At 37.0% G+C, this 24,214-nt stretch overlaps 1 protein-coding gene across 1 annotated transcript in view; it reads right to left on the bottom strand.

Moving 5' to 3' along the window:
- tbkbp1 (TBK1 binding protein 1) overlaps positions 1-24,214 on the bottom strand; it is a 103,868-nt gene that overhangs the window by 4,611 nt on the left and 75,043 nt on the right. Inside the window, exons 5-9 of the mRNA XM_015389071.1 lie at positions 22,420-22,567; positions 20,250-20,452; positions 19,238-19,299; positions 13,305-13,420; positions 7,864-8,639 (exon numbers count right to left, since the gene is read on the bottom strand). Coding sequence (XP_015244557.1) covers positions 7,864-8,639; positions 13,305-13,420; positions 19,238-19,299; positions 20,250-20,452; positions 22,420-22,567 — 1,305 coding nt within the window. The remainder of the gene's footprint in view (positions 1-7,863; positions 8,640-13,304; positions 13,421-19,237; positions 19,300-20,249; positions 20,453-22,419; positions 22,568-24,214) is intronic.

Below are 24,214 nucleotides of genomic sequence, written 5' to 3'. Positions count from 1 at the left end.
CTTGAAAGCTCGCAAGATCAGGATGGTCTCACGAGGCTAATGTATGCCCCCTTTGGAGTAAAATAATCTCTACTGCACATGTGTGCAACACCAGCGTGACGTTTTTCTCTTTATTCCTGATCTTCATCCACTCACTCCTGGTACTTAGTAGAGGAGGGGGCTCCAAATGCAATATGTGGATCAACAAGCTATCCTGACCTCTACCCCTGTAGTGAAAGAGTGTTAGCATACGATACTGCTGAGCCCTTAACTTTACTAAACTGAACCCCAAAAAACAAAAGAATGGACACAAAGAAATGTGAGCAGCAGGCACAAAGAGCAGCTAGAGTTGAGGATGAGCCAACAGAACAGGTGTGTTTACAAACCAGGCAGCTTCTTCTTCTACTACTAAAACATTTCTGGAAAATTAGACAGTTCTGCGCAGGCTCAGATTTTATTTTTTTAGTGTCTATGTAAACAAAGACTTTAAACTTCTGATTAACCTAGGTTTAATCGAATAAGGGGAAACTTTTTGCATGTAAACGTAGCTAATATAACCCCTTACACCCCCAGTACGGACTGTTCTCCCTGCTGCCCTCTGAGAAGAGGCTTCAGAGCATCTGCCGCAGGTTCAGTAGGTTCTGTAACAGCTTTTTCCCCACTTCCATCATACTGCTGAACTGTTGACACAAACCGAGACTCTGCAGCACCTGATAACACCAAACCGAACTCAACTCAATAATTTTTTACTGCATTTTTGCACCATATATATTTGTTTTTGCACTGCTCTGAACTTCCACATCAAAGCCTTTTGCACCAGTTTCTCCCACACTGTTTACACTTGATCACTGCTGCACTTTATGAAATGGGAATGTTAATTTCACTGCTAACTTGCTGCTCATTCACTGTCTGAAAGCTGTACAAAAATAAATTTCAGTGTCTCTGTGGATACAAAAAGAATCTGTATCCACAGAGTGTATACAAAATGACAATAAAAGGTGTCTAAGTCTAAAGTCCAAGTCTATAAGCTAGTCAAGGAGAAGTGGCTGTCATTCATGGTGGACTACAGTGTACAAACCAAGAAAAACGAACTTTGGCAATAATTATAATTTGGAATAATAAAAGCTTGCTTCTAAGTTAATATACAAAGAGAAAGAGGATGACTAAAGACTTTTACACAATAATTAGGAGCTGTTAAACTTTCATGCTTTCTGCATCAACAAATTGAATTTACAGCAGAGTTGTGTCCCATGAAGAACAGATGAATTAGCCATTGGCTGTTATTAGACTCTTGCAGTTTGCTCACAGCAAATAAATGAAAATAAGTGTGATGTGACCTTTCACCCACAGAGCTTCTTTCACCAGTCACCTTTAACATACTTTATTGACAAACCTTTGTGATTAGTCATAGCAGTGCTAAAGCCCACACCAGTGGCATCTGTCAAATTTTAAGGTGATGATATGATGATTTCAACATGTTTCTCTCAATGGAAAGCATTTCATTATGTGCTAAACCTTCTTAAAATGTACTTTCTTTTCTAATTTAGAATTTCTGAAAGTTTGTATATAAGCAATGATCAACTCTAATTTTAAAATAAGTGTTTGGCTTTTAAATCTAAAAATGTCTATTAATTCATTTGAATTATGTTGTGTTGGAAACCGTAAAAAAGCCTCTCCAGGCAAGTTTTCATTATAAATTATTTCTTCTCTCTTTATCTCTTTATTTTCAAAAATTAAATAGATTCCATTCGTCTATCTGTACTGTCCTTTGTTCCTCTAATTTTTGTATGAAGCTTCTAGAAAGATTTTAATTTTACTTTTCTTCACCTTAATGACTGTTATTTTTCCATCATCTGCCACTCTGCACCTTTTGGTTCTGTGTAAGTTTTCCTTTTGGGTTCTCATTTATGGTTTATTGTATGTTATTCTTTTTTGTCAATATTTATGTCATTTTTGCTGTTTTTTATTTATTGGTCTAGTTTTAGTTAGTTATTCTTTCTCTCATGCTTAGGAGAAAGTTATCTCCAGTTCCTTCGCTTATCCTCTAGTTTTCTCCTTGGTTAATCCTTCTTTTATGGTCATTAGTTTTATTCCCCTTTAGCCTTATTTAACTTATTTGCTAGTTGCAGTTAAGCCCTGTTTTCCCCAGTTGCTCTTTGTTGCCTCCTGTTGCCCCTTTCCTTTCCCCTTCGCTTCTTTCTAGCTGCCTCTGTCTGCACCTGCTCCCAATTAACTGATTGCACCACCCTTGGTTCTGTCTCACATATATAATCCTCCTCTGCAGTTCGTTAGTACTAGTTTCTTGTAAATTCCTTGTTCCTCGTGTGTTCCCCCTGATGTCTCCTGTTTTTTTGGTTTTCTGTAGTGTTTGTGAGATGAAGCCACTTGAGGCCTTCAACCGTTTTGGCTAATTGCTTCAACAATCCCCACAGTTCATAAAGTTTCATATGACCATGTCACCACCTACTGGGGAAGTGCATCTGGAGTACATCTGCGTACATCTTTTTTTACAGTTGTTTTTCTTTCCCAGTTAACTTCCCTTGAAATTGTTAATGATTGGTGTGTATAATAAAATCTTTTGTAAGTTTTGTGTGTGTGTGTAAAATGTCTTAGAAGAGTAAAATCATTTAAGGTCTACTGTTTTTGTGCCAGTTTAATGAAATAATCTAAAGCAGACAGTGAAACTGCTTGTCCAAATTGGGCAATGACGAGCAAAATCAAAGTTGTAAGTCATTTTTATTTAAACAAAATTTTTTTTTTTTTTTCACAGTTTTTGGTTTTAATCTAGTTGGAAGTTATGTGTTCAACCAATCTTTTGGTTAAACCAACCAGTTTAATTTGCCAGTGTTTTTACCCAATCTATATATATATATATATATATATATATATACAAGGGAAAACCAATACAAATTAGTCACATTAGCCAAAATACTTGTACTAAAATACGTGTTTTAGTGCAACTTTAAGAAGTCCAACTTGGGTTTTGAGCCAACAACCTCAAGAACGGAAGTAAATATTTTAGAGCTGTTAGCATTGTTTAATCCAACCAAACTAGTTTTATCCAACTAGATTGGCTTTTTTTTTTCAACCAATCTATTCTTAGAATATCCAAACTCTATCCAACTATCCTACAAACTGCCGAAGTTCGGGGCGAAGTTCTTACCGAAGGCTTTGGATGTCATCTATTTTGGCTCCTCCCCCAAATGAAGGAAGCCTCGATATGCGCCTGGTGGAAAATGCCCCCTCTAATTTTCGACACACGCCTCGAAGCCTCATCTCATCTCATAACATCACTAGTTTTCTGTATTTTGTTATTTTGGGACTTTTGCTTCTGATACCTTGGATCTGCATTAAATTAGACTCATCCCTGCCTCCTTACGTCCCTGCATTTGGGTCCACTCCTGCTAAGGCTGTTTTACAGTGTTTCTGAAACTGACATGATACCAAAACTTTCTATCTTTTTTTTTCCCCATTTCCCAAAATGTACCCCTTCTGAATCACCATAAAAACTCTGAATTAGGGTGCATAGAACCCATTTATTTAGGCATATATTCATCATTCAATTAGCATTGCAAATACTGAATGCTCCTTTTCCACTCATGCAACCTTGTCTCTTAGCTGATGCAGTAGATTTTAGAATTTGTATAACAGTCTTGTCTTTTAAAACATGATAAATTAATCAAGCATAAAAAATACAAAGAAATCTCATTTCTATAAATGTGTGATGGAAATAATTTAATGGAAAATATGATTAACTTCTCAGACAAATATTTGTTAATCAACATGAATGATTCTAGTAAGTAACTATGGATCATCCTCATTTTTATGTTATTTCGCATAACATATCTTTTTATTTCCTTCATTTATTAAAGTATGGATCAACATTGTTGCATTTTAGAGTGTCTGCAGTCACCCTGGTCTGAAACAGAAGAAACGTTTCCTAGTTTTTATGCTAATTGAGGCTTCACATCTTGACTCCATCTTTGTACATCATGCAGACTCATATGATTTATATCAAACTTCTCTTTTCACACCGAGAATTAAATAAGACTGTTCCCCTTTAAAGGGAACTAAAAGGCAGACTTTCGGAAAATTGTGAAATCTAGTGTGAAAACTCTGTTCTTAATAGACCCTATTGTAGGGTTAAAAACTGCCTTTTTTTTTGGGGTAAACCAAGATCGGAGTGTTTAGGGTAAACTGTAGACATGATGAAATACCACACGGCTGTTTGAAAACCGTCTTAAGTAATGTAATTCAGTGCTTTCAGAACAGCTCAAACGTGGTTGCACTTTTTCACCAAGCTAGAGCCCTAACCACACTTATTACCTCCTCCCCTGCAAGATATAAGAGAGGTAAAGACTCTCACTTTATTGAATAGCGGAAACAAACATATCAACTAAATAATTGCTTTCATCAAAATCTCATGTCCAATACTTACTAGTAAATTTACTTTAGACAACTTACTAGTAAATTGCTTACTAGTAAATTTGCTGTTAATATAAAACCTTCTGCCAATAGGACAGTTGGATATCACAAGGTCGGAGCATAGAGATGCATTATTTGACTCTTTGCAAAGTCTCCCGGATCCGTTCCTTTGATCTCTTCATATACTCATTCTCTATAGGATTGAGGTATAATCTGTGTTGATCTGATTGTATGTTTTGAATCATTATCCTAATGTAAGCACAAAAGGCCGTCATGTATTCTCAAAATGGTCTCATGGCTTTTAGAGTAGAAACAGGCCCACATCATCACAGTTCATCTGCCCTACAGTTTGCATGAAAAGCTTTTACACATATTTAGGTTTTGTTTCTTGCCAGAACCACTTTGAATGGGTGCAATTCAATTCATTTCAATCTTAGTCTTACAGAACCTAAGCACTTAGCAGAGTTAAAAAAAAACTACACTTATTAAGGTTTGTGATATTACAACAGAAAACCTTTCTCCAGGCATATCTTCCAGAGATCTGTATTTAATTAGCGTCTAATGGTTGTCATGGAAACTTATTGACCCAAGATGTTGCCTTTTGCTGCATTTTTTAACTTTGCTTAATTCTACTAATTTCATTTCATCTCCTATTCCATCCCTTTTTAAGCACCTCTTAAAGAACGGTTGCTGTTGACGGCCGACGTTGTGCTGAACAAAACCTTTCCAAGTTATATCAGATTATCTTAAGTTATTCAAGTTATATAAGATCCAGCAACAGTAGGCACTACATCTGAATAGTGAAATGGGCCAAGTTAATAAAACATTTACTTGCTTGTTTATGGCCGGTAATAATTTTTAAGAAAACCTGTTGTCAAACATAAAAAAAAATGTGTGTCATAGAACTTAACATTAATGGAATCGGATCCCTCATCACAATACCAGTGTGTCCAATATTGGAAAAAGAAATATTTTTTTGGATGTGGGATGGAGATTTGTAGCAACAATATGTTTCACTCTTAAATTATGTTATGAATATGGAAAATTAGTGGTTTTCAAAGGGAGCCTAAAACAGAGGGATGCAAAACCAGATACTAAACAAAAACGTATTGTCATTTTTGCCCTAAATATTTGCCCTAAATGTTAAGTATGTGTTTCCTACTGACTGCTGAGAATAGAGGGACTGCACTGTATTTCATCAAGTTCTAGACTGTAGGATTAGTCCATTTAGTGGCTGCAGGGACAGTGGAAGGAGAACCATCACTGTTTTATATCAGTCTATTCTCTGGCCCAGATGCTAAAAGTCAAAGCGCAGAGTAGTGGTGACACTGTAGTATAGAAGAAAGAAAATGTGGTCCAATGATGAGCAAATATGTTGAATTGATGAACTGTTAAAATTACGTGTAGCCCTGATATTTAGTCTATAAATTAATTTCAATTATTCAATTCTAAAGTCATGTAATTAGTGATTTAAAATTCCAGAACTAAATGAAGGGACCTGATGAATGACCTGCAGAGAGCTGCCTGGGACCAAAGTAACAAAGGCTACCATCAATAACATAATACACCCAGAGGAAGTCACATTGTGTCTCCTCCACTGAAGCCAGAACCTGTCCAGGTCCGTTTGAAGTTCACCAGAGAACACATGGATGATCCAGAAGAGGATAGGGACAGCATCATGTAATGCCAAAGATAGGTACTAACTCAACACATCATGATTGAGAAAGAAAAAGTCTGAGTTGCATTCCAAGAACGCCATACCTACTGTAAAGCATGGGGGTGGAAACATCATGCTTTGGGACTGTTGGGCGATGTAGCATGATATTTTAAGCCAAAACCTCCTTCTATCAATGAGAGCATTAAAGATGAAACATTTCTGTGTCTTCAAGCATGACAATGATTCCAAAAAGATGGCTTAGAGCATGAAGCTGTGGTTCCATTAAAAAAGCATTTCAAGGTCCTGGAGTGGCCTAGCCAGTATCAAGACCTCAACCCCATAGAAAATTTATGGAGGGAGTAGAAAGTCCACGTTGCCCGGCAACAGCCCCGAAAAATCCCTGCTCTAGAGGAGATCTGATGGAATAATGAGCCAAAATACCATCTACTATGTTAGAAAACCTGTTGAAGACTGACAGGAAACATTTGGCATCTCCCATTGCCAAAATATTATGCTACAAAGTATTGAGTTGAACTTTTTTTATTGAAAAAATACTTATTTTCTACCATAAATGACAAAGATTTGATTTTTTTCTCTCATTTTTTCTCTCATATTTGAGGTGAATCTATGATATAAATTACAGACCACTCATCTTTATACGGTTTCTCTTTTTTTGCACCACTGAACATAAGTAGGTCAAAGTCAAGTTAAAAGTGGTATTATATGCTGGATAAAAATCCTTTTTCAGCATGAGGTAATATGCTTACATTGCTTATGGCGTGTGTGAGACTGCTTACGTATTTCGCCAATGAAATAAGGAAAAATGTTCTGCCTTCAAAATAAAAGTCTATTCTTTCCTAAGTAATAGCAGCCTATGTACATTTAAGTCCTAAATTAGCATATCTGTGAAGATACTCAGTCAAGCTTGAAAAAGTTTGATCTTGGTGTAGCTTTCTAAAGACGTCTCGCCATCTCAGATTTAAAGAAATCTATTCATTTCTAACTAGTGGTTGGGAGCACTGAGATCAATATACCGTAGGTCTAACAAAGAAATCAGGGAGGAAAAATTAAGGTATTGGTCCCTTCCACTGGATTGGCCAAGGAGGACAAATGGGGGGTTTTAATGGTCGTTAGGGGGTTCTGATGTGTCATTAACACCCTCGACAGAGTGGTTTCGGTCACATGCCTCACTAAAGTGTGAGTCAAGTGAGGCTGGGTGAGAGGTGAATCTTCTGGGTATTGTTCCTAAAAGAGCTTTGTAGTTGGGTAAAAGCTTATGTCTAAGACCACTTCCTCTGCTGAGAGATGGTTTTTTCAGGTTAACAAAGATGGTTTTCTTAAGCCCTTGCTGAAACCATCTTTCTTAATTTGCAAGAACATGGATATTGTTGTTCTCAAACGAGTGTCCTTTAACTTTCAGGTGTAGGTGAACAGCTGAGTCCTGTCCTGAGGAGTTGGCCCTCCTGTGTTGAGCCATGTGCCTAAGTGGTTGCTTAGTCTCTCCAATGTATAGGTCTGAATGTGACAGGTTTTGTCTCTCTTGGATGAGAGGCGAAACATCTTCTATAAAACTTCACGTCGAGTTGACTAGACTGATTCTAAATTAAAATTTATGCAAGTTTTACTCTCTCATTTTAATCCCAGAAGTTCAAGCATGTGTTAAGGACAGGATTTGATGTCAGTAGTATGTATATTTTTCTCCTCTTTGTAAATCTCCTGAAATGAATTGATGTATTTTACTCAAATTTTCTATGTATTTTCTAAGTATTTTGAGTATGTGTGTTGACTTTTTAATAACTCACATTGATGGAAGGCCAGGACTGGGCGTGCTCTGATGTTGTGTATCCCTGCTGCGGATGGCAGCTGAGGTTATTGGGCCTCTGAGGGATGGGAAAGGCTGTGCAGGACGCCGGGCCCCTCATGACGCTGCTGGGTAGACCAGGAGAGAGAACGCCCAGAGTCCTCGGGGGGCTGATGGGATGTGGGCAGGTCCACTCCTCTTCATCCTCAGAAGACTGTGGTGGTTGGGGGGCAGGCGTGGAAGGAGGAGGGGGCTCAAAATGAAGGTGAGCCACCTCTGACAGAGGGAAAGGCATCTCTCTAGAGTGGCGCATGGAGCTCTCACCCATGCTGCTGTCTCCACCCGCTTGAAGGGGGGACGGGGATCCTCGGTGCTGCAGTCCGCTGTGAGAGGAGCTGATGTGTTGGGACTGCTGTTTTTGGTAGCCCTCCACATAGGGCCGTGGCTTTGGCAGGGTAGAAACTGGGTCTAAGGAGAAGCGAGGTGGGCACTGGTAAGCTGAGGGGTCGGCTACCTCTGAGTAACTACGGCGACCCTGGAAACTGGCTCTCAGGTGCTGGGTGGGCGGTCGGTAGGAATAAGAGGCAGGTCCGTCGCTGACGTCCAGGAGTGGGGAGCGGCGATGCATGTCAGGAGAAAGACGCTGCAACACCGGAGAACGCCGCTGCTGGATCGGGGAGTGATGTGGCGGCACTGGTGAATGGCGCTGAGAGATGGGCGAGTGGCGCTGGGACACCGGAGAGTGACGCTGGTGGTGGATGGGAGAGTGAAGCTGCACTGTGGGAGCGGAGAGGGAAAACCAACATTTAGAAACCTCAAACAAAACTAAGATATATGTGATTCATGGCAAAATCACCACAAAATAAATACTGCACTGTATGTAGACATGTTGAAAATATGGCCTCTCCCTTTATTCTATGATTTTTTTTTATTCGATTTTCCAAGTTTCTCTTAAACAGACAGACAAAGTAAAGCCCATTCACTGCAATTTATTAATTAAATAAAATAATATATGAGGTGATACCTGATAAATTCTTGCAGAACCATTTATCCTCTAAAATGTATAAAAATTAGGACTATTTAACAAAGCATGCATTGAAGTCGGTCATATTTAAAAAAAAATATTATGGTGAAGAATTTTCAATGTTTCAGTCATCTGGGGGACAAACCTTTTATCTGTCATAGTGATTCTAATGAAACTGAGATAGTCAGCTTTCATAGTGAGGATTACCTCATCTATCTTTTTGCTCTTATTTTACTAAGAAGTTACAAAGCACCAAATCAATTTCAGTGGGAACTATCATTATAAGCTGAATGAAATTGTGAACCTTCAAGGTACTAGTCAGTTTTGAACCCAAGATTCTATTTGATATATATCATATCTTATGATTCTGTGTCAATGTAGGTGTCCCAAGTCTAACTAGAAGATCCCGTTTCCAAACAGACCAGCTGAAACCCTAAGTAAAGCAAAACATTAGTGAAGTCATCTAAAAAGGGCCGTGGAGAGCAAACGTTCTCAATACTTAAAAGCTTGAAAACATCACCAAGTCAGGATGTGGGTTGTTTTCCAAAAAACATGTGCAACTAGCTTAAGTACACGTAAATTGTACAAATCAATCTGTTTCTTGCTGTGCAATATATATATGCTGTGAAATATATATCTACTGTATATATCTATATATATCTATATATATATATATATATATATATATATATATATATATATATAGATATTAGGATTCACCACCGAAGCAACACTGATTCATAATCAATTTTACATGCAAATGGATTGGCACTATTCTATTTGCACAACAAATGTGTTGCAAGACACACTCGATAAAGGAGTGGTTCTGCAGGCGGGGACCACAGACCACTTCTCAGTATCTATGCTTTCTGGTTGATGTCTTGGTCACTTTTGAATGTTGGTGGTGCTTTCAAAATTGTGTTAGCATGAGATGGACTTTACAACCGACACAAGAGGCTCAGATATTGCAGTTCACCCATGATGGCGAATTAATGCGTGGTGTGGCAAGAAGGTTTGGCTCTGTCTGTCAGAGTGGTGTCCAGAGGCTGAAGGCGCTACCAGGAGAGAGACCAGTACACTGTGAGATGTTGGGGAGGTCAAAGGAGGTCAACAACCCAGCAGCACAACCTCTTCCGCCGCCTTTGTGCAATGAGGCACAGGAGGAGCACTGCCAGAGCCCTGCAAAACGACCTCCAGCAGGCCACAAATGTGCATGTGTCTGCATTAACAGTTAGAAACCATCTCCATGAGGATGGTATGATCAGGGCTGATGTCCACAGATGGTGGTTGTGCTCTAAGCCCAACATCGTGCAGAATGCTTGGCACCAGGATTGGTAAATACACCACTGGTGTACTGTGCTCTTCACAGATATAAACAGGTTCACACTGAGCACACGTGATAAACGTGATAGAGTCTAGATGCTAATATTAATACAAATATCGATTCCGAGGTATTTCAATATATAAAGTGGAACTCAAATCACAAAACTTGTTCATCCATCATGTTTATAATTCTTTATGTTTGAGTGATCAATAGTTGGGAGTTAGACTGTTTTATAAAAAAGAAAACAAACTACTGTAGTCTTATGGAAATTGAAATATCTAAAGTTAAAAGCTTGCCTTCCAGGCTAACCAACATGTAACAAAGCCTTTGTTTTGTTGGCTTAGAAAAACATGCAAACGTCTGTTTCACAGTCTAAGCTGTTGAATTAACATTTCACTGTTTTTTTCTCCCACATAGATGCATTACTTAGATAAACTGAAAGGAATATATTCTAAAAATGTCTGTGAAAAATAAACTGCTAATTTTTTGCTGCTCTTATCTTTGACGTGTGCCTTCAATTGTTAATATGCATTTTCCTTATCAGACATCAATTGTGGGCAACTACTGCAGAATAATGTTTTGCATCAGACGTTGCAAAAACACATTCAGTTAATAGAACTGAGCTTCATGTTCCTCTATGGGTCCATAAAAAGGATTTATCAGCAGAAGTATAGTTGTAGTGTTTCCTGTAATTACAAGATATGTTGATGAGTGAGTCAGCTCCATAGTCACCACTAGAACTTCACTTCCCATAATAAAGAGGAAACATCCTCTCTGGGTGCCTGGCTATAGGTGCTAAAGACAGAAGCACCTATAGCTTCAAGAGGTCAGGAGATTTTGTACTTATTGCTTTCTCTGAATTGGGAGGAAACTTGTGGACGTTCAGTGCATGCTCTATCGTTTAAGAAATCTTCCACGGCTGCAAAAAAATTCCCTGGATGCACAAAGAAATCACCAAAAATAAATGTTTGATTGTTAGAAATAGCTGAAAGCTATTACGTACACATTCCTAATTAACTAACTGAAGTCTTTTGTTCTATTCTGTGTGCTCGGTTTGTGGTTGGTAGAAGATGCAAACCTGTGAGACAACATGTGTCTCTCTATGCATGCAGAGAAAGGTGTTGCTACCGTTTAGCACTTCTTTACTTTTACTCCACAACGTGCGTCTCTGATTTCCTATCTTTACTTTTTAAGTGAGAAAAGAACACAGACAAATCACAACTGGCACTGAGAAAAATGTAGTAAATAAGGAAACAAAATTTATATACATTTAATTTGTGTTTAAGATGTTTTAAAAGCTAATGTTGTGCGATGAGAATTTTATCATTCATTCAATAAGCATTCAAGTATTTTGAGGGCCTGCATGTAGGTTAATAAGATAAAAGCCCAAACTGTCCTAGTAAAGCTAGTTGCAGTACTAAACTTAAACAAAACACTAGCAGGTTTCTGTGAAGAAAAAATCAGTTAAATCGAATGATGATCAAATAATTTAAGAATTTGTTACACATCTAACAACCCAGCTACAATTTTGTTTTTATAAAGAAAATAAATACTAAAGTAGGAGTCAATCCAAAATAATGTGCAAATGAGACTTCCATATATTCTGACAGATGTATGTGATACAAATAGACTGCACAACCTAATATTATTATACGGTGCATAAGCCCAATTATGAAAGAATATGTTTTTTTTTTTGTTTTGTTTTTTTTTTACTATTTTCTTATTTACCCTCTTAGAAATTTAAATTTGTTGTTTTTTAAGTTAGAGTTAAAATGTTTGGTGAAAAGGGCTCTAAATGAATTCCTCTTGGTTGTTATTTTATTATTAAAAAACGGTCACTATCCTTGTGGGTAATCACTAATCAGCTGCATTGGTAAGAGGTCCTTTTGTAAACTGGTTCTACTAGAAACCATAAATTTATGATCTATGCATTTCTAATAACTTATTTTTTTTCTAATGAAATATAATAAAGATAATTGATGATAAAAATTAATGCTTGTTAGAGCTGCATTGATCACGGTTTTTTGACACCAAAAAAAATCAAGAAAAATAAACGAACATCATTCAGAAGATATTTATTTATTTCTTCTATTATAATCCATCAGTGTCTTAGAAAACAATTTCTGTAGAAAACTGTCAAGATGATTAAAAGTGATTGATTTGAATTTTTTGTGTTTTATATTAGCAACTCGCCAATTAAATTTGAACTCTAAACCACAGTTTGTCCATCTTTTATTAGAGACACAAACAGAAACATTTACAAATCAAGCATGTTTCATGACAGATAGTTATAAATCTCAATTAAGTAAAAACAGAGCTTCTGCTAAAAATCTCGCTCTCTGTTCTCAGAAAACCTGCATAAAAATTTAGGGATGTCTTGACATGTTGGAATAAAAAATAGAGCTTCCTTTTTAACAACTTTTATCACCTTTTGTGTCCTCTGATACTAAAAAACAACCAAGAGTCTCTTTATTGTGCTTAAGCATCTTGTAAGCTAAAGGTTGCTGTTATCAACCTAACCAGCTTGTACTGTACTTATGTATGGTGCATTTAGGGACTGTAAACAAATGAAGGACACATATTCCTCCCACTTAGATCCAATCAAGCTGATAGTTACTTTCTAAAAATTTTTTTTTTAATTGTCTCACAACTTTTTTTTTAATCTAATGTAAAAAAAAAAAATACAAGAGAAGTATGGACTTGTTAGGTAATCTTACAGCTGCTATTATATAGTTATGATACCATAGTCCAGCACAGATCAATGTGATGTTATGCAAGTAAAACTATCATTCATATAAATATATTTAAAGTCCCTTTAGGATAATCTATCTTTTTTTTTAAGTGTAAGAAAAATCTGGGGGATTGTAGGGTGTGTAGAGGGAACATGCTATACTAGATATTTGTTGATTATACAATACAGTGTAGATAATGTATCCATGTTGTGGTAAATCAGAGATCCTGTTCTGAACCGGTAAGCATTTTCTTTTGAAGTGCATGCTGAAGTTTCACTGTGAATACACAACTGTTTTCATGAAGCGCTCCTCCAACGTTCCTGCAGAAAAAGGACGCGGTGTTTCAACACAGAAACGCTAACCTGGACTGGCGGGTTCCTGCGCCGCTTTTCTCAGGATCTCCGTCTGCTTGGAGCACAGCGCTTGGAGGCGTCCCAGTTCCTCCGTTAACTCTGTGTAGGCCAGAGCCAAATTCACCCTGAAGGAAGAGAGGAGGAGGGCAATTATATAATTATCATAATCATTGTTACAGCAGAACATTACAGTGTTGGCACAATGTTAAGGTGTTACAACTGTGTGTTTGCTTAAACAGTAATTGCAATGAAATTCTTGTCAAAATGCAAATTATTCAGTCCCTAACGCCAAGAAGTGCTCACAAACGAGAACATAAATTAATCTTCATCTACTCTGAAGCAGAAGACGACCTGCTGCAGTGACACACTAATTGAGAAGCTCATATTTTTAGATTGCACGTCTGAGCGCATAATTTAAAATCGCACCATTTTCATGCAAGATGTGTCTTGACACTCTCAGGGGCTGTGTTGACGGAGAGGCTCTATTTCCAGAGCTCTAAACCAGGATGGCTGCTGAACAGGCTTCTGTGTTTTAACCATGGCAACAAAATGACTTCCTCACGCCTCATTTCAGAGGAACTGAAATTTATTAAATGAGTTAAAGTAATAATAATATAAATCTTAATAGCAACCCGTCTTCACTTTGATAACAGCTTGTTGTTGTCAGATCAGATATGGCTGCAGTTTTTATAAACTCCTCAGCCTTGATCTTAAGTCGACTCATTCAGGTGCAGACGGCGATAGATAACGACACTTTTTATTATTAGGTTAAGACACGAAACCATACATCTAGCATAAAATCTACAAAGATAAGCTGCTCAACCGGGTAATTTCTTTTACACTGGAAAGGGCTTCAAGAAAAACCTATCATTTGTTTCATCAACAGATTGAGAATTTGCAAGTTTCAATACACTTCATCGTGAGCGTCATGTGAAATTCATCACACCTACATGAAAGCCTCATTGTGTAATGAAACATCTCTGAAAGGGTAAACATAAACCAAGGCAGCACAAAGATCTGCCTGGAGATAAATAGATTTTTAAAAAAACAAGGTTGAAAAGAGGATGTTAATTTTGCACAAGGCCTTTTAGAAAAGCGCTGAAAGAATTGATGTGATGACCTTGCTAAAAAAAATTGACTGATCTCATTCTTCCATAAAGATTGTGATAGATAAAAAAAACAACTTAACTTCTGCATATCTCGGGGAGTTTTTCTGCATAAAAAGAAAAGATAGAAACTTCCCTGCAAAAACAGAGAAACACCCTTCCTACACAGTAACCTGACTGTAAATTTTTAACATATGTTCTGCAGCCATACCCACACGCTTATCTAATGTAGTTTTATTTGCTCCTGCATATTTAATTTTTGTATTAAAAACTCTTTTAGGTTTTACTTATTAAATCCACTTTTTTAATGGTGTCTATTTCAATAGAAATTGACTCTCAAACCAGATTTGCTAACTCATTGCTCTCATGTCTCTTTCAACATTAATATGAGCGACCAATAGACATCCACCTTAATGCAAAAAAATAAAATATAAATGACGGTGTCCATTTCGGGGAGGTATGCTGAGAAAAACCAGAAAAATAACTGAACAGCTCATAACTTCCAGCCGTTAGATGGTGCTTGCTAATGGCCCAACTAACTGCAGTGACTCAGAGTGGGGGTATCAAACCCATCAATCAGCCCACCTTTCTACCAAATACTTCTTTCCTTTTGGTTAAAGTTGGTGCAGCTTTCAATGAGCATCCCTGTCCGTGGTTTTTAAACCCGCTGCAGGAGATAAAATGAGTAATAATAATTTGTTACTTACTGGCATGGTGGGTGGAGAATGCAGCATAATGTTATTTAAAAAATGGTCCACAAAACTAAAAAGGCCCTCATTCTTTACTCCAGCATCGACTCTTTATATCTACAAGCTGATGTACAGTGAATTTATTGACAGTTTATAATTGACGCACCTCTTCCTTTTCACACTTATGCCATCGCACATTTCAGAACTGCTCATGTCTTTTAGCAGTTTTACAAACAGGTCCTGGCCAACTTGCAACACCTCTGGGTCCTGGCTCTACACCAGAGCAAAGAGGCTGACATTTAATAGGTTTTCTGTTTGTCTTTGCATTGAAAACTGCTTCACAAATTCACTTGCATGCATTTGCTTTCTTGTGCATATGTTCATTTGTTTCCTCTTTTCTTTCTTGAATGTGAGTGTGCACGTTTTGTACAGTGTACACTACGGTGCGTGGGAGGGGTGTGATAAAGCCAATGCAGCATTGATGAAAGGGTTGTGCAAGTGGATTGATCAGGTAGAGAAGCGTACAGTATGTGTGTGTACATGAGTGGGAGATGAGCGTGGGCTGAAATCTGACCTCTGATCTGATGTTTTAAAGGGAGAGCAGTCTCCACACCTTCCTCTGGGATCTGACGTTCCCTCATTGTTGGCATGTACTAAGAGAAGCATGAACATAATGCCTCTTGTTTCTTTAACTGAGAAAATGAGAGGTATTACAAGAAAAGGAAGCAGATTTTTTTTTAGACCTTCTGAGGCTGGGGTCTCACAGAAATTGGACTTTGTTGTTTTTTTCACACTTTAAAGAACTTATTCAGAATTTTGTTGTGCACTGTTTAGTGTTACACAGAAAGGTGTCAAACTGCTCTCACACCAAGCCACAGTTACGTGGTGATTCTTTGCATCTGTATTGTGAACTGTGCTGCGCTCAATATATAAAGAAACAGAAAAGTAAATAGTGGTAAGAAGTTTTATTTGGGCTTTGAGAATTTCAGGAATCGCAACCACAGTTCTGTAAACAAATATTTGTCCCTTTAGATATTTATCTTTTTACTTTGGGTCACATTTGAATGTTTAAATTAATTAAATAAATATTATTTTTAGACTAAGATCACCAGAGTAAATACGAAAAAGAAGTATTATATTGTAAATCACTGCAGTACAATACTCTATTTTTTTTATTTTCCTATGTTATTTTTATACGCTTTTCTAAGGTGCACATTGTGTGACCAGTTCTACTATAACCTTTGCAATTTACTCTATTTTCTATTTCTATTTTCCTTAATTTTCTTTTCTATTCTAAGTTTCTAAATGATTATCTTATATTTTAAGGTTAAAAAATAGGAGCTGCCCAATTATTCAGAGGTGAACCCTTAGAACATCTAAACCTCACAGAGCGCAGACAAAAGGCAAGATGATGATCGAAAATAATATTTAACTGGACATTTGCATGTTAACTTTTAAATCGTCTACATGTAATTTTATAATCAACATAAAAGTAGGATCAGCATCCATTAAAATGTATGAAATATCTTACAAAAGAGAACTATGTTTACTATGTAACTGTAACACATTTACAGTGAATAACAAGTGGTTTTATGGTTTCCATCATAGCAAAGCACATTATAACCTGTTTTGATGAGTACAAAATTTATAGACTAACTTCACTATTCCTTTAATGCTGTTCTAGATTACAACATGGCAAAGTTAGTGTTAGTTTATATTACATTAGCATGCCTAAATGTTTTCTTTTTTCAATTCTGACCGATCTGTTCTCTTTTCGATTATGTTTTTTATTCTATTATATGTTTTTTATTTTTTATGAATTTTGGTTGTATAGGTTGTAGTGTGTCCAACGTTGTACATTGCATGTCTCCTACGTTTGTTATGTCATCTTATCAAATTCTAGTTGAATACACAAGGTAAAAAAAAATAGAAACCCACTGATATTCTCTTGTTTAGAATTACTGGTAGCATGTTTAAAAAGGCTCCTGCAACAGTCCTGCACAATCTTTTCTGTCGGATCCGATGTAATGTTTAAAAATGTAGAAAAGCCTGTATTTGAAAATTTAGAACAAGAGTTTTAAACAACGCTGCAATATCAATTAATTCACTGTTATGAGTTCGTGGATAATTGGAACACAAGATTTAATTCCAGTTTTTTTGTATAAAATTTCAACAAGAAAAGGGGATTCCACTTTAACAGGCTGTGATTTATTTGAAATTGCTCTCACTTTCTGTAAACTGAGGACAGATTAGTCAGTCTCTACGTGAAGGAAGAGTTCTGCATTGGCAGAGAGGGGGTTGATCCAAGGGGTAATTGGCAGGTGCCTGTTGTCGCCTACAGTGTTGTGGCTTGAGGTCGATGATGGCAACTTTTTCAAGCATTAACGGTTCTCATTGACAGAAAAAGGTTCGCAAGCGCAGTTACAAGAAGCACAGTGGCATAAGATGGTTGTAAAAATGCAGAAGTTAACTCAAACACAATAATTAAATATAAAATAAAATGTCTGTTGCTTAAAAAACATTCACATACTGAGAAGTTTCTAAATTTCATCACTAATTAACAGTCAGAAGACTTTTATAAAGATTATAAGGGTTAGAGCAAAACTGCAGTGTTAATGTTCTTAACAAAATCTACTTTTTGAATGTGTCCAATTTACACTAAACAGGGCCAATTACAAGAAAAAGCTTCAGGAAAAATGTAGAGGCAATTCAGTAGGAGTAGGCAATATTGTTGAGTAAAACCAAAAGGTGACCAAGGTCTGGAAAAAAGTACTAGACTTCCACCGCATACTTAAAACAAAACGAGAAAAAAAAAAAAAGGCAGCCTCGTACTGCTGCCGTACCATTTACTTTCTGTTTGCTCCCCATCGAAACACCTCTGGGGTTTCATTGTGTGGGAGTCAGTTGCCCAACCGCTGTGGTTTTTCTTTTCTTTTTTTTCTTGGGCCTTTTTTTTATAGCTGACACCTTGTAAACATTAGATAGCAGGGGCAATTTTAGTTGCAGATGAAGGAAAAGGACCGCCCTCAGTGCCAGTAAAAAAAGTTAAAAGTATAAAAACATGCAGAAGATTTTATTCTGATAGCTTAGGGAGGGAATGATAATTAAATGTGAAGATTTTATGCTTTATTGAAATGTTAAGGATATAAATTTTAAACATTAACTGGACAGTTATGTCCTGCTTTGTACATATACTGCCCCCTGCTGTTTAGGGCGATTATCTCCAGAAAGCATGTCCAATTTAATATATTTTTTTTATTTTTCTGTTTTGAAATTTTCATATTATTTTTCTGTATAGGTATCATGAGAATAAAAGTCATAGAGAACATATATATATATATATATATATATATATATATATATATGTGGGTGTCTGTTTATGACAGACTGATTAGACTTAAAATGTAGATATATAGCACAGGGAATGAGTAATGAAAAGTTAAAAATTCGTAATCGTATTTTTTCTATATGTTTTCTATCTGTTCCAAAGCTTATTAAAATCCACATTATCCTTACCATGCCAATGTTAGCAGTATTGTCATGCTAATGTGAACAGATGCCCTGATTAGTCTCATCACAAACAGTCGTGTCCCTTTAAAGGCTTCTTATGTGACCGTTATTCACCATGACTAACCTCTGTTTCCTTTTGTTTGCTTTGTAGTTGTTTTCTGTGTCATCTTGGCTTTAGTTTGATCTTTTCTGCGTAAGTTTCCTCTGTGCTTCACCTGCTCTGATTGTGTGTATTTTTCACAATTAGATCTCAGATCTGGACCCAGTCTGACCAACACATTTTCTTGGGCCATTTTCTTTTCTCTTTCACCAAACACCGGGAAAAATCCCCTTGTAGAGTATATATTCACACGTAGCCGCAGCATCCAAACACCATCACTCTTGTGTTAATGCTGTTTGAACCCAGTTAGTCAGTGATTTGAGAACTTATTTGCTTCCTAATGAGGCCCCTGGAGCACATCCCAGCAGGACAGCAGCGATGAGCTCGCGCTGAAACATTTCTAAATCTTGCTCTTTTTTGGTGATTGGTGCTCAGCCTGGGTTCCTCCTTGCTAACATTTACTACCGTATAGCCCTGCTTTCCTTCCAACCCGTTTCCACATCTCCCCCTGCTGAGAGATCATTGGTGGTCACTTACTGCTCATCGCCCACCTTCTTTATCCACTCTACATCGCACTGCTTGCACGAGGAAGTCATTTCCTGCAGAAGTAGAGCATGAAATTAGATTAGCAGGTTGCTGGTGGGATATTGGACAAAATTTGACAGCACAGGCAGATCAAGACAGCAAAGAAAAACTTTAAGAAAAAAGCACACAAGCTCAGGGATCATTATTGATATGTAATCTCAGTATTTTACCAACAAAGAGACAAGGGAGATCTTTTTTTCTTTTGGAATTTAATTACATAATATGCTAAAATTTATTTTATTTACAAACATTTTAGAACTAAATATATGATAGGATAAGGAGGCTCACATAACATTAAGGAAAATGGAATGGAGCACGGATTCACTGAGCTGCAACTACATTCCTAGAGTACGGTTCACTCAATCCAACATTTAACGCAAATTCTGCCTCCAGCTTCAAAACAGAGTTCATTGCTTGTTGTCAAGCTGAGGCCCATGGCTGAACGATGATCTAGCCTAATATGTTACTATTCTTTAACATGTGCATGCAGCCACATATTTCTAATTTTAAAATGGTTTCTTTTGGATGTGACAATTCCTTTTCTTTAAACCATATTTCATGTTTCTACATGTTTTCAAATGTTAGTATTATAATATTTTATCTGATTTTAAAACTTTAAATGTTTTGACACAAGACTTGACTAGACATGTGAATGAATGACAAAAGTAATAGGAAACTTTCCACATGTTGCTGTTCTATATAAGGCAGTAAAATTGCAATATATTGTTTGTATTTCTAAGAGGTGCTGTGTTTATATATGGATTTTCTTTTTTAGTTTTATAGGTTCATTGTGTCTGCACAAAACAGTTAAGTTTGTGATTGGCTTTAGGGTGATAAAAGATCAAATGTGCAGAAGTCTGAATATTGTGAACACTTTTCCAAAGTGCTTTAAACTTAACATCTGAGCAGGTTGCTGAAATAGCTGTGATGCTGTGAACCAGGCTGAACACAAACCGACACTGACCCGCTCCCTCTGGTCGTTCTGCAGCTGCTGGATCTCGTCTTTCAGTCGCTCTACCTCTGCCTTCATCTCCTCCTCCCGCTGACATGCCCCCTGGGCTTCATGCCGCGCCCCTTCTAGCTCCGCCTCCAGCCGCTGCAGCTTCAGGTCGGACAGCGCGTCCAGGCTGCGTGAGCTCTGAAGGGTCAGGGCTGGACAGTCCAACACTTGGTGGAATAAAACAAAAAAATAAATCTGTGGCATCAAACACAAATACTGAGCTTTCTTTTTTTTTTTTTTTTCCTGATTAATGCACCTCCGTGTCCATGGTTGTACAATCGATGACTATAAAAGAGCCAAAGAACTGACTTCCACCAAGGGCAGCATTCTTCAGTTGGTACCTGGGTGATTTGATCTGTGTGGGCTGGTTAGTGATTCAGCTTCGCTCACACAGTCCTTGAGCTACAGAAGACACAGCAACTGCACAGCGGCATCATCCTTTATCTTTGCCTCTGCCTCCTCCATAAAATTCTTATATGTGCAGTCACAGGTGCAAACATTCAGTATAAAGTTAGCACTATAACATTTTTATCATATCAGTACCTCAAATTTAACCATATAAATAATGAAAGACAAACAGCTTTGATGCAAATTTCCATGAGTTCTCTGCCAGTTTGATGCCTAAGCAGAACGACAACTCCTCCTCATCAGGGTATACTACAGCACAGGCATCTGTTGAGGCGGCAGTGTGGCACATTTCTTCCATGTTCCAGCCACCCACACCTCTGACAAGGTCACAATGCAAAGTAATTAAAGTTAAACAACCTCATCTAGTTCAGTCCCTCCATTATATTGCAGACTGAACAGCATTGTTTCCACTGCACTACATTTTTGTTACAAACAAATTTGTTTTCCCTTTTTTTCTTTTACACATTTGGTTGGGCAGGCTACCCACAATGGAGATCATTTGGTGGTGCAGATGGGCTGAATAATGCAGATTTACAGCACACATTCTACTGTGCCAAATGTTTTTAGAGCCAAAATGACTGAAGTTTAACTGCAAAGCACTTTTTAACAATTACATAACAGTTATTTGGTAACTAGGTCGGAAACTGGTAACTTTGGTAACTTAAAGTCTGAAAGTACAGATTAGCTGAAAGTAGATGTCTAAGCTACCTTGAAAAGTACTTCATTTTACAACGACTTTACTGAAGGGCATTTATTCCAGAGTTTTCCAATATCATGAAAAACATTAAAATGCCAAGAGTATTTTTAAGCATTGTCACTTTAACATATTTCTTCACTATTTATACCACAATAGCAGGAGTAAATATCAATAATAAAAGCTAATATAGGGAATTTACTCTGTACATTTCAATGTTAAAAATCCTATTTTTTATTTTCATTTTTCACCAGTGTCCCGATGAACCTATCTCAAAATCCATCTAGCCGTCTTCGATCATCTGTTTGTCAGCATCACAGGTGCCATTCTCCAACAGTCTTAGCGTGAAAGGTGGAGTACACCCTGTACAGTTCAACAGTCCATCATAGAAGCATGCTACCATCCCTAAGGAACAACATAACATTCATGTTTTTTTAAAATTAAAAGAAACACAAAATTGGGTGAGAAGGACCTTCAGACTTCATGCAAACTCAGATATATGTTTATATATATATATATATATATATATATATATATATATATATATATATGAAGGATGATGGACTATCTGGAATCATACAGTCCAACAGAAGGCAGCTGTGCTAATTAGAAACCCAGATTTTCTATGAAGTGACCAAAAAGACAAGAACAACTAAACAAAAACCTCACTTAATAAAAAACAGCACGTGTATGAAAGAGGAGAAGATAGAATGCTGAGTCAGATAAATAGAACAAATTTGTCCAAATCTACACACTGTATCCCAGTCATAAATCATGTAAAGAGCAGTTCACACTGTGGCAAAAACATTGTTTCCCTATAGAGCTGAGCAGCCAGTAAGAAAAAATGCAACACTGCGGATTTAAAAAGTTACGGAAAACGTGAAGAGACGGGTTATTTTCTTGTGGCCTCTATGTGTCTTTAAAACAATCGCTCTATTTGCTTAAAATCCTGCTGAGACGCACTCATATTTAGCCACAATTGGTCCAGTAAAACTGTCCATTAATTGCTTGTCATAGTGAAATGTAGCTTACTGTGTTTGTCAGGGCCGGCGTGAAGCTGCAGATACTGCATGTCTTTGCTGTGTAGCTGCATGTTGAGCTTCTGCATGGACTCGTCCCTCTGCCTCAGTGCAGACTCCAGGTTGAGGATACGCTCAACATGTTTCTCCACCAGATTGGTCTGTAATTACACATATAATGTACGTAGAATAACCCGAAATGTGACACAGCTGAGAACAAGGTAAAGCACGATTTATTTTTCATTTTTCTGTGGGGTACCTGTTAGCATCCTGTGACACTTATACTGTAGCAGTAACAGGTCAAACACAGACACTACCTGGGGATTCATTTTCAGAAATAATACCCAAAATATACAATTAAGATTAAAGAAATACAAAAAATCAGACACACTTAACCAGACAAACAAACCAAACAAAATATGAACATTTATGGAAATAAAAAGATGAGAAACGGCTTAAACAGGGTACTCCTTTAAAGCCGAGGTCTAAATTGGCAATTTAAATTATTGCATATGTCTAAATACAAGCTGTTATCTCAGGTTTTAAGGAAAACACCCAGGATTTAGGTGTTTTCTTAGACTGGCTTCCAAACAAAGAAGGAAGACAGGGTGGCAGGGATTTAATGATATTAATATCTGGCTTTGATAACTGCATACAATTGTTTTGCACTAAGGAAGCCACACATGAACCAAAAGTCTTGCATGTGGAGAGTCTTATGCAAAAGTGGGTGGAGTTCCCCCCAAAAAAAAAAAAAAAAAAAAAAAAAAAAAAAAAAAAAAGCACTACATCATATTTTTACTCAAGTAAAAGTAAGAAGCAGTGACTAAAAATACTAATCAAGTGCTGAGAAACTCAACATAATGAGACTTTCACAAATCCCATACCAGCATTGGATATCAGCTCAGATAATGACTAATTTGACTGACATATTGGATATCGGATATCGAAGATCCAATCCAGAGCACTTTACATAGAACTGGTATTTCTTTCTTCTTGCTCATTTGTGAATAAATAACATATAGTGTTATTTTTCACCTCTTTAACAATATTTATCTTAAAGCTAAAACCTTTACTCATATGGCAAGATATATGGTTCATTCATCCAACATTCAAATCGGATTGCTATCACATATCAGCCGATATGCTCAGCCCAGGTATCAGACCAGAAAAAACTGGATAGATGCCTTTCCAATAACATTATAGTAACATTTAATTTACTATATGAAATTATTTAATACAGACAGAAAAAAAATTAAAGTTATTAGCAAATTCTGGTATTTAAAAGACTATAAGAAAAGTAATAAAAACAACAACAACAAAAAATCTAGGCAGAAGAATCACTTTTCCAAACCATTTTTATTTTAAACATAAAACTTATGAAACCAGTACCGCCAGTGACAATTTTTACAATATTTACTTCCTACTGTACATTAGCTTGACCTCCAAATGTTGCAGTAGGTTCACTAGATATAAATTACAACTGTGTTCAAAAAGTAATGCTTGTTATGACTTCAACATTAAAGCTGAAGTCTGTAAGTTTTTAAAAATCACTTTTTTGTCATATTGGCTAAAACTGTCCCTATGCCCAGACAGCAGTACATGTGATATGTAACCTGTGAAAAAAACTGCTTCAATTGGTCCCACATACTGCCTGTATTTCAATCTGGAAAGAATAATTCGGGACGAGCCAAAACAACCAATCACAGCCAGAGGAGCGTCTGATTGAGTGTCAATCACAGCTCACACACGCTGAAATGCGACATACTGGCTCGCATAGGTTCAGCGGTTCGCCTTGGTCATTTGGGTTA

The sequence above is a fragment of the Cyprinodon variegatus genome, unplaced genomic scaffold, assembly GCF_000732505.1.
Source record: "Cyprinodon variegatus isolate N-32 unplaced genomic scaffold, C_variegatus-1.0 Scaffold447, whole genome shotgun sequence".
Lineage (NCBI taxonomy): Eukaryota > Metazoa > Chordata > Actinopteri > Cyprinodontiformes > Cyprinodontidae > Cyprinodon > Cyprinodon variegatus.
Note: the sequence above shows the minus strand (reverse complement) of the source record. Positions and strands in the feature narration are given on the sequence as shown.